Source organism: Branchiostoma lanceolatum, chromosome 2, assembly GCF_035083965.1.
Source record: "Branchiostoma lanceolatum isolate klBraLanc5 chromosome 2, klBraLanc5.hap2, whole genome shotgun sequence".
In the NCBI taxonomy this organism is placed as follows: Eukaryota; Metazoa; Chordata; class Leptocardii; order Amphioxiformes; family Branchiostomatidae; genus Branchiostoma; species Branchiostoma lanceolatum.
Window position 1 is genome coordinate 5841300 of NC_089723.1, and position 11377 is coordinate 5852676.

An 11377-nucleotide genomic window follows, 5' to 3' on the forward strand; every position below is an offset into this window, starting at 1 on the left:
TTCACCATTATGCAGCTAGACAGGAGAATGTTTGTAAAAACTGTACAACAAACCAACTTAAAACAATAATTTTCTACAATGAAAACAAAGAAATTCAAGAACAATAATATATGATAAATAAAAATGTTGCATGCATAATATGTCTATATTTGTAACAGATATAATACACAGAATTTACACCAAAGTACCCCACAGAATAAGTAGACTATTCTCCACTAACGTCATCACTAAAGAATTCAGCCAGTGCGCAGGCGAAAGGAATTTTGGGTGTCGGTTTTCTGAACTTCCTGTCGTGTGTGAAAATCCAGGTGAGTTTTCCAAACTTTTATAAACTTTTAACGTCTTTGGGGATTATTTTTCACTTTTCAAAACTTCTTTCTTAATGTATAGACCTTAGAGATGTCTTCTTTTTCTTTTTAATGTGTATAAATGAAGTACAAAGAAGAAGAAACCGGGTGAGTTTTTACTTCAAGATGGCGCCGTTAAAATTTTCTTTCGCAAAAATGCTGAAAATTTACCAAGTTTGGGTGCCCAGTTCGCCGCGCCTGGACAATGTGTCCGGCTTTCCACACCACTAGATCACTGCGCAGCGTATGACGTCTTCATTTTATATATAGATGTGGCTATTTGGGGATGCATGTCGAAATTCTGAGTGAAAGAAGTCGTTGCGTTGTGTCGGATCTCTCTGGTCAGTCTTTGCTTAGTCCCGCCCTGTCCACTGTTTTAACGTCTCTTCTTGTCGGTGTGTCAGTCCCAAAGTACCAAAATGTGTGACGCAAAGGTTGGTGTTACTGTAGTTTATGTCAAGATATACATTATAATCTCCAGTCTAGCATGATGTGTATGTGTGTACCTTTTGTATGATGTCCTGCCCTCGGGCTCCATAATTTAAAAAAAAATATTTTAGTCCCATTTCTCCTTCCTCTTGTTGTCTCGTTATGTACAGTATTGGCTCAAACTGTGTAAAATGTAGCATTTTATTTGATTGTGGTACCCAGATATAACCTGTATAATAGCTCGAACAACAGCTACGTCATGGTTGTTTTCAAGGCTTTTTGTGATGGGGTGGGGGGCACTCATACATAGTGTGATAGACCATAGACAGGAATTACATGTAGGACTTCAGGTTCAGGGCCAGGTTGGAAACATGTCTTCAATAAAAAGGGTGGGAAATCGTTGTTCTGTTTGGTGGGTTAGGTTCTGTCATTTCAGAAGATCACACACTGATGTCTTAAAAATCTTCATAGCTGTGGCGACTCTTTGGAGGGTGTATTTTGCTTGTACCGTATACGCCAGTACACTACAGTACACCCTGTACAATTTGCACTGTTATATAGGGCTATATATGATATACAAGCAAAATACGCAGTCCAAGCATCTTCATGGCTAACCAATATGTATGGATTTGTAATAAATTGTGGGCCATGGAATGCCTTTCTTAATCTTATCATCAACATTGACACTAGCAAAACTTCCCAGATGTGCATAGCAGATCCAAGAAGGCCCCAGCTAAGTAAATAATAGAGGTTTTGGCAGGTATACAACATGGCCAATGCCAGATGCAAAAGGGGGGGAATGAAAGAAGAATCAAATATTGAAACTCTTCAGAGGAAATTTGCCTTGTACTTGTAGAACAAAACTAGAACAGTGTCACTTGTAGTGACAATCAACAATTCGCAGCATACACCCACTGGTAACTTGCTGTGATTTTTACACAAGGGGCAAGCTGCACAACTTGCAAGAAGTTCCTGAGTACATGTGTGTTTAGTTCTGGGTCACAGCCAGCGTTTGTGAAGCTGTGCATTAGGAAAGTCAGTCCAGTACAGCACGGCCATTGTGGTTTTGTAACAGAAGGAAGGCATCTCGTGTGACAACCTGGTTTGAGGCAAATAGTTGCGAGTGCTTGGGAAATGTCACTGCAACTTAGGACTGTGTTTTTAACCACTTGCAGTGCTTTTTTTTCATGGGAGCATTTTTTGCACCGCTAACACCCCCCTTCCTTTCCATCAGAGGCTGCAACTGCTGACCGAACAAAAATTTGATACATAAAGAACAAATTTTTTTAGTGTTTTGTATGTTTTGTTGTCTTTTAGATTATACTTTCACATCATGCATCTTATTCCAATAATAAAATCACGGGTTACACAAAAAAGGTGGCCTTACTTAGTACCAAGTGTACAATGAGAACTATTTGTATCAATTCATGACAGGTCTGCATTCCATCATAAATGTACCCAGCATGTGGAAAAATGACCAAATATAGTTTTACATGATCATTCAATAGTATTACTTATACGATTTGATTTTCCCTTGAATTACTAGTAGATCTATCTGGACAGAACTGGAAATTAGTGGCTTGTAATTTGTGCATCTATGTAGCTGTATGTTGTATTGTTTATAGCCAGTGAACAAGAAGGTATTCTTGCCTTTTTTGCATATCTCCAACGACTCCAACAAAACAAATCAAAATTTCTTCTCTTTCCAATGATGTATTAAATATAAGGTAATTATCAAAGGCAGTATTTCCTTTCGAGAAGACAGTATTTCCTTTCTGTCTTGACTGTTTCGAAATTTTATCCAGTTGCTTGAGTAACTGTTTTTTGAAGTATTTCCTTTCTAGTTTGACTATTCATTAATACAATACCATCATCCTTGGCAGTGTGACATCATGTATTGCTTTGACTCATAGCAAAGCTACCCAGTCTCCTTATATGGTTTTGAACTGCCAAATATGGGTATGGCATTCCAAGGGAAGTTGGCCTTGCTGAGAAAGAGGTTGGCATGGTTTACCTTCATTATCACCTCCTTAGGGACTCACACTGGCATTTCCCGCTGGCAGACACAGTGGAATCAGGCAAATATTTGGCCCCAGTACAAACATCCTTCACTGTTGGAATTCCAAGATACTGTCAACTCCCTACACCAAACCTGTCCAACATTCAGGGACATGTGTGTAGCATAAAGTCATTGATGAAATAGGATAGGGCTAAGGGCTAGTCAGGTCTTCAAAGTGTTATTTATGATCTAAGGTTACTCATTTCATTCAAGGTATCAACTGGGTTATGTATCAATCATTCATATATGGGTTCTTTGGTCATTTCCTCTTAGCTATATGTGTACATGAAATACTGCGCTGCTTAGGCTAGCATACAACATGTACATGGATACAGTTGATAAGGCTCTGTGACAGGTTTGTTTGAAACAAGAGCTCATGTTAAAACATGACTCATTGTCGTCATTGATGAATATTGTGATACTATTTTGTACTCGTTGTTTATGGAAAAGCTTTGATGTTACTGTAAATGCATTTAAGTTAGCGTGGTTTTTATTTCGCGCTAAGGGGAAAACGGTGCTATAGTCACATACTGCTACAATATAGGAAAAAACGGTGAAGCAGTCGCCGCAAAAACCGCAAACATAAAAACACCGCGAACATAAAACCACTGCGAACATTTCTGCATTTACAGTATGTCTTGTCTAATCAGAATGTTTTCTTTTGATACAATACAACAAATGGGGAATGAGTTTTCGTTTGCAATTTGTGTGATATACATGTCAGGGTTCGAAATTCATCTTTGGGAATAGGTGCACTGGTGCACCCAACTAAAAAAATTGGGTGCACAGAAAGAATTTTGGGTGCACCACATAAAATAAAGTTGAATGTTCTTCAGAACGTAATTACAAAGTTTAACGCTGCTGCCTCTCTTAAGAACTTCAATCTGTAATTCTATAGCTAACTTTAAAATTTCAAACAAATAATACATTAAATAAAGTACAGCAAAAAGTTATCATGCTGTTTTTTATACTTACATTTCAAGAATATTCTGTATACTAGTGTACAATAGTACCTTTACCCTATAGGCTACAAAAATATCTAGGTGCACCAGTGCACCCACAGTCAAAAATTAGGTGCACAGCTCCAACTTTGGGTGCACTGGGTGCACATGCACCCATTATTTCGAGCCCTGCATGTAGTTACACATTACTTAAATTTTGGTTTTGTTTGTGAACATTTTCATCCCTTCAGATTACCAAGATGTCGAGCAGGAAAACCAAGGGACAGAAGACGAAGAAGCGCGCTCAGCGTGCAACCTCCAATGTCTTCGCCATGTTCGACCAGGCGCAGATCCAGGAGTTCAAGGAAGCCTTCAACATGATCGATCAAAACAGGGATGGCTTCATCGACAAGGAGGACTTGCACGACATGCTGGCCTCTCTTGGTAAGGAAGCAGTTTCTACATTTACCTCCTGTACTTAAGATTTGTTTAGAAAGTCTTGAGATTAGGGTATGGAAGGAAATCAAGATGTTTTACTTTTGGTCAAGAAATATTTGTTTCTATTAGACTGTATCTAGGTCTGTGTGTAAATAAACACATAATCACAGAGACATATTTATTTTATTTTGATATCTCTTAGTGGAAAGATGAATCATTTGACAGGACTTATTTTGATATTGTGTCAAATATTTGGCATATGCATGTAGTATGCATGTACCTTAGCCTCAACCAGGCCTTCCTACGGGGGTATGGATCGTAGAATTTGGCAAATTGCAAGCTCCCCTGGCAAATTTTCTCCCTACAGCCGGCATGGTTAGTCTGGTAGAGACTACATGTACCTATACATTTGGGTTAAATGGCTTCTTGTGGTAAGTTGTAGATACAGAAGTTGTAAGAGAAATTTTTTGAAAGATTCTACCATGTAAAAATATGTATACAAATTGCTGCTTCTGCTGAAGCAGCATAGTGACACTGTATTCAGTATTACGGTACTATTTTCTCAATTCTATCATATTTCATCACTACTTTTTGCATGTAATGCCATAGGCAAGAACCCCACAGACTCATACCTGGAAGACATGATGAATGAGGCACCAGGCCCCATCAACTTCACCATGTTCCTCACCCTGTTTGGGGAGAAGCTGAACGGCACAGATCCTGAGGATGTCATCAAGAATGCCTTCGGCTGCTTTGATGAGGATGGAAGTGGTAAGACCATATCATAATCTATAGCTAGACATGGTAGTGTAGCAAAACATATTCTCCTATTCCCAAAAATAATTTCATCAGGTTGGTGGCGTCTGTGTAGCACAGTGGCAGAGCATCCGGCTATGAACCAATACGACCCAGGTTCAGTCCCCAGTGGAGTACCCAGACATGTCCGGACATGCACCCAGACGTTGTGTCCTTGGGAAAGGCACTTAACACGTATTTCCCATATCCTAAGCCCAGCAATAGGGTTTGGGTTGGCGTTAGGAAGGGCATCCAGCCGTAAAAATTTGCTACAAAAAAAGAGTTCTGGGGCTCCCCCATCCATGTGTAAGCACGTCTAACCCCCAGATGATGGGGAACAAAAGACGTAAAACTGGAGAGAGAGAGAGAGAGGTTAGAACATAGGGTATTGGAGGATATTTGGAGTTTCTTTTAACACAACCAGGAATCTCACCTGCTGACGTTTTGGTGTCTGTCAAACACCTTCTTCAGAGCTTCTGACTGGAGTACTGCTTCTCGTCGCTATAATTATAAGCAGCCGATGTAGGTGGTGCTTTTGCGGCGAGAACACAATCCCAAACGTGGCTGAGCTTGTATCCCCCCTCGTCCCGGTTCATAACTGGTGTTGACTTCCTGATATCCTATGTTCTAACAACCTGATGAAACTATTTTCGGTAGGATATTGGAGTTTTTCTTTTACACAACCAGTGATGTCTCTCCCCTGCTTACGTTTCGATGTCTATAAGACACCTTCCTCAGAGCTTCTGACTGGAGTAAGCAAGTGAGAGACATTATTGGTTGTGTAAAGGAAAACCTCCAATATCCTACATTCTCCTGTTTTTAGATATTTGAAATGTGTTCAGTTTTTATTTGCAAGAACAGGTTTGGGTCTGCTAGTGTCGTTTTTCAGAGTCTTGCACTTAAGTTTTCAGTGGAATTGTGGAATTGTGCTCCCAGCCAGTGTGAAAATAGGTGCATGGATGGGTGTACAGGCATCAGAATGGTTACGGTGGAATCTTGTGGTGGTCAATCTTAATGTTTTAACTTTATGTTTATTTTCAGTTTGTATGATATACGTTTTGTATGCTGTGGCTCACTTGCAATGTTAATACTTTCAGCTGTGTGCACCTTACATATTAGTTTTAATGTTGTTTTTATTATGCATGACATGTTGTTTTTTAAAAGGTATGTCAGCATTTACTTCAGCTATTGTTTATGATTTGATATTGCTTGTATGCTGCTTTGGCCATACAATCTATGTTTTAAAGATATGAAGTATCATTCTGTAAATATTTATTTTATTTACTTTGTAATGTATTGCTTGATCTAAGCATGCAAGCCACCTTTTTGAGAGTCTTGTTGTGAGTGCACCATACTTAGTTTATAATGTTTGCATTTGTATACTGTGCCAACGGGATATTGTGAAGCACACTTTAAATTTGCACTGCTTTTCTTTATCAGTTGTTTGAGGGATTGAAACTAAGATATATTTGCTTGGTAGTTGTGGACTATACATTTGTGAGAAAATTTAAAAAGAAGAAGTTTGTATTTAAGTTTGTCCACTTACATTGTATTTTTGGTCTTTTGACACAGAAATATTTGCAGTATGCACATCTTAGTTTTTTTCTGGTACCCACCCAGATACAGCTTGCTCTGTCACCATTGACATTGTTTGTGTAGACTGTAGCTTGTGTTTGATGTTTGATGTTTGCATGTTTGATTTGCTGGTTACCACATGGTGCATGAAGGAAAGACTCAGAGCCACTGGCAAATACAGTATGCAGCCCCCTCACATCTAGAGTACAGTTTATATGAAGAGTTGTGCATGTACATTTGTATAGGTTAGGCAGTTCGAATTTCATCCATGTCCAAACAAGACTTAAAGTAGATGTACATTATTTCAATGTTGTTGACAACCAAATAGGACTATTTCTCTTTAAAATTGCATGGAGAATGGTCAGGAATGTTTTAGATGATGATTAAAACTAAAGAGGGAGGAAGTATTTGTAAGTTTTCCTGACTGTTTGAGATTTTAAAAAGAAACAGCCCTGAACGTTTAGTTACTTTTACACCAAATTGTCAACCCTTGTGGCAGAAACAATTCTATCTCAATTCTTATATTTCATCTAGCAGACTAACAACATATAGATGACATGTGTGAACCTTGCATCTATTTCTTTACGTACACTGTAATGCAGCACCTAAATCCTATGCTTTTTCAAGCTGTGTATTCAACTTCACGTCAAAACTCTCACTAGGATTAACATCCACAATGCAAAAGTTACTCAAACAACTGGATAAGTTTTGTAAACGGTCAGCCACAGAGGAAAGATAGTGGATGCAATCTGAAATGTCTGACCGTTAACAAAACTTATCCAGTTTCTTGAGCAACTTTTGTAATGTGTATCTTATTACCTGGATGTCTAACCTACATCAAAGTAGCAGGACTAACGCCAGTTATTCTTTTACCCTCTCCCTGCTAACTAATCCCATAACCAATACAAATTTGAAGCCAAACAGTTACTTCAGCAGGCAGAAAGTTTTAAAAAATTGTCTGGATTCCTTTCCCTCATCTTTACTCCTCTTGTGTCAATCTGACCTTTGACCTACCTTTGACCTTTCCTGTCATACTGTGCCTGTACCTGACCCACCAATAGGTGCCGTTAGCGAAGAACAGATACGTGAACTCCTGATGACCATGGGGGAGCGTTTCTCCGACGAACAGGTGGATGACCTCTTCCGCGACGCGCCGATCAAGGAGGGGCAGTTCTACTACCCGGAGTTTGTCCGCGTCCTGAAACACGGACAGAAGGACAGAGAGGAGAGGACTGACCAAGCGTAGAGGACTGACCAAGCGTAGAGGGCTTAGGGAGTTCTGTAGGTTTCAAACTTGGCATGGTAGTCGTGAATGCCAGGGCACGCTGGCTCACAGAAGCTTTGGAAAGTTGACATGCTTTTTTCAAACTTGCAATGAAAATTTCCAGGACAGTTAAAACTGTTTAAGAAGACCACTCAGGCGATCGATCAAATCTGGTCTGTGTGGACAGGTGGTCACTATAGACAGGATTCATTAAGAATGGATGGGAAAAATCATCTAAGGGACCACCAAAAAGTGGTCACATTGGCCAGGTGGTTCTTATGCAGAGGTTGTCGCTTGTACTAGTTTGACTGTACATTGGCCAGGTGGTCTTTATGTAGAGGTGGCCACTTGTACAGGTTTGATTGTACACGTTTTGGTGTACAGAATTTCCAAACTCCCAAAGACCAATTGTCTGAAAATTCTAATTTTTTCATCAACCAAAAATCCTTATTTCTTGAAAAGACATGTCAACTTTGAATTGCTTGATTGTAAGCACATGATACCAGCCCAGCACGGTGTGGAGGTTGTCACTTTTGCAGTCAATAACTTGGAACTGCACTTGAATGTTACAGCATGTGACCGAATGTTCGAACTTCACTGTGTTTGGATATTTATACACCTATGTTCTGACTGATTTTGTTTCCTTTGGTTTGCTTGTATTGACAGTTTGGGTTGTTTTGTTCTTGCACAACTACTATTTTATCTTACTACTTTATGTTATTAACAAACTTTGCATGTCATTTTGCCCACCTTGCACAGTCACAGCTATATTGTAACAAGTTTTGTTGCAGTTTTATATTTGGTTGCTGTACTGGTTTCGTGCATGAGGCAGTGGATTGTTTTCCTTTATTGTTAATACCTGATTTTTTCTTGTACGACTGACCATTGACAGCAATTCAACATGTAGTACATACATGGAACCACACATTACTATTTACTTTGTGAATAAGTTGTCTTGCCATGCTAATGTTCGGAAGAAAACAGCCAACAAATTGCTATGTTTTGGAAAATGGATTTTGTATAAGCTGACATTTCGACTATGGTAGTGAACACTTATAATACCTATTTGACATGGTAGCCAAAAACTAGCCATATATTTTCAAACATTGTGTGTTTGATGTAGCATATTACTTGATAAGTTGAAGTTCCCATACCCATGCAGCGTATATTCTACATACAAAAGTAGTGACGGTTATTCGTAGGTATAGAGTTTTGTACTAAATTCATGGTTTCTTTTTTTACTTACCGTCCGTTGTTCATACAATGAAACCTTTGCACCTTTTAATCATCCAGAAGTGGAAATTTTGCAGGTAGAGCTACATGATGGTATTGAATACATAAAAAGTGTACACAGTTTGATAGCTTACTGTACAGAGAAATTAATGTATATCTTTCTGTTGCCTAGGAACAATTGACGAAGAGAGGTTGAGAGAGCTCCTGACGACGATGGGAGATCGTTTTACAGACGAGGAAGTTGACGACATGTTCCGGGATGCCCCCATCAAGAAACAACAGTTCAACTACATCGAGTTTACCCGCATCCTGAAACATGGCGCCAAAGACAAGGACGAGCAGTAGAGAATGAATGAAGGTCTTTTAAAGTTGAATCAGATCTACCGGTGTATGCTGTAGTTGTGCCAGATATGTTGAGTCCACTTTGGAAAGACCAGAATCTCGTAGAATGTTTTTGTAGCTTGTATATCATGAGGTGTAATCCTTCTAAGGAATCTCAAGATGTCTGCCTTCTCCATTTTTGGAGTTTGGAACAGACTTTGCCATGTGTACGCCTCGACCTTGGATATAGTGGTCAGTTGACCTTGAAAATGAGATCATGTATTGTTGGAAATGGTATGGAAGACTTCAAAGTTTTTTGATTGTGCACAAAGTGAGGGATAATTTTTCAACTGATTGTATAAGTTTCGTAGATCATTCATATGATGAAATACATGTATGATGTGTCGAAGGCAAACGCAGTAGACTTGTGATGATTGATTCAGCTTTTTAAGATTTAAGAAAGATTCATGTATTCCAAATTATACCAAACTATAACTATATAAGTCCTTAGAAACAAGCATTTTAAATGATAGGCCAATGAGTACAATGAAGAAATTGTAGTTTGTTTTGGTCAAATTTTGTATATCTTCTATCTTTCACTATCTTTTTATATGTGTGCCATTTATGTAGGATTATGACTGCTGCATTCTTAAGTTATGGTAATCCTAAACTAGGAAAACAGCAGGTTTTTCATACATGTATGGCCTGGTTGTAAATTAGGCATAGTTTATATAATCCCATGGCTTATGAGGTTAATAAGACACAAGGATATTTACATTCCAATGTGAGTTTGTTGCTAGAACACCTATTTTTATTTCATACCAAACTATTGCTCAACTCTCTTCAAACCTCTTGAAAATATTAGACATATATTCACTTTTGTATTTATGCTGTAGCCAACCCTTTTGAGCTGAAGGTAGAGCCTCACTTGGATATCAGGATTAGTTGTGCTAGTTTCTATGCAATAAAAGGAAATTTCTTTCTGTACCTTTGAATTTGTTTTATTGGAAGAATGGTCTTCGAATTAGTTGAATGGTCCCCAATGGAATAGATTTATGTTTGAAAGAAAACTCAGTAAATTTCAAGCACAACTTCTGCTGGGAGTTATGGAGTGGTCTTCCAAAGTCATACTATGACACATTGTAGCCAGGGATTTGTTCCTTGAATGATTGGGTCCCAGTTCTACATACTATCATCATCATACATACTATGAAGGGGGAAATGTTCACAGGGATTTGATTTCAAGGGTGTTGGTGGTTAGAAGACAACAAAAGTTTTCATGATGGTTTTGAGTTTACAGCGTAGATGTCACTGACAAAAAAAGCAGACATAAAACCACAAAAAATTCCCCTTACACAGTATACGCCACTTTGACGGAACAAAAAAAAATGTCATGATGGTTTTGAGTTTACAGCGTAGATGTCACTGCCAAAAAACGTAGACATAAAACCGCAAAAAATTCTCCTTATACAGTATATGCCACTTTGTGTGTGAGGTGTAGGGGATGAGTGTATGATGCCATGGCCTAGTGGGTAAAGTGTTTGCCTTGCATTCCGTAGGTCGTGAGTTCAATCCCCAGACGAATTATACCCAAGACTGGTAAGAATGGTACTGCTTTCTCTGCTTAGCACTCAGCATTTGGGAAAGAGTATGGTTGTTGAATACACCCCACTACTAGTGAACTATCCCCTCGCTGTAATGATTGCACAAAGTTGTGTGACCCTAGCGCTACTGAAACGGAGATGGGCACCGCCCTATGCATCATTTGGGCAGGAAGGATTCTAACTTACACTATTTACACACACACTAAAGAAGACTTCTGGAAACATGTCTGATTTATGCATTCTTGTTCCTTTAATTCCCAGTACAGATGGGCCGAGGTGCCACATAAAGCACTGGTCTATTAACCTGCAATAAACCATTGTGCCCTGCATTTCATCATATCATACATTTGTCAATACTGTACTGTATGTGT

General features: G+C 38.9%; 1 protein-coding gene across 6 annotated transcripts; it reads left to right on the forward strand.

Moving 5' to 3' along the window:
- Window positions 1-195: 195 nt before the first annotated feature.
- Window positions 196-10389, forward strand: LOC136427248 (myosin regulatory light chain sqh-like). 6 transcript variants are annotated; one of them, XM_066416053.1, is made up of 5 exons: window positions 196-308; window positions 4028-4220; window positions 4824-4985; window positions 7646-7865; window positions 9254-9430. In XM_066416053.1, the coding sequence occupies exons 2-4, from the start codon at window positions 4037-4039 to the stop codon at window positions 7828-7830; spliced, it is 531 nt and encodes a 176-aa protein (XP_066272150.1). In that variant the 5' UTR covers window positions 196-308; window positions 4028-4036; the 3' UTR covers window positions 7831-7865; window positions 9254-9430. The 6 variants fall into 6 exon arrangements, with proteins under 6 accessions (XP_066272150.1, XP_066272152.1, XP_066272147.1 ...); XM_066416050.1 differs by lacking the exon at window positions 196-308 and adding an exon at window positions 635-781 and having other exon boundaries at window positions 7646-7869; XM_066416051.1 differs by lacking the exon at window positions 196-308 and adding an exon at window positions 635-781 and having other exon boundaries at window positions 7646-7844.
- The last annotated feature ends 988 nt before the right edge of the window (window positions 10390-11377 follow it).

Bases quoted from the DNA above. Each gene is read 5' to 3' on its own strand.
- LOC136427248 (XM_066416050.1), top strand. The intron at 4,221-4,823 runs GTAAGGAAGCAG...GTAATGCCATAG, and splicing joins CGACATGCTGGCCTCTCTTG to GCAAGAACCCCACAGACTCA. The intron at 4,986-7,645 runs GTAAGACCATAT...ACCCACCAATAG, and splicing joins CTTTGATGAGGATGGAAGTG to GTGCCGTTAGCGAAGAACAG.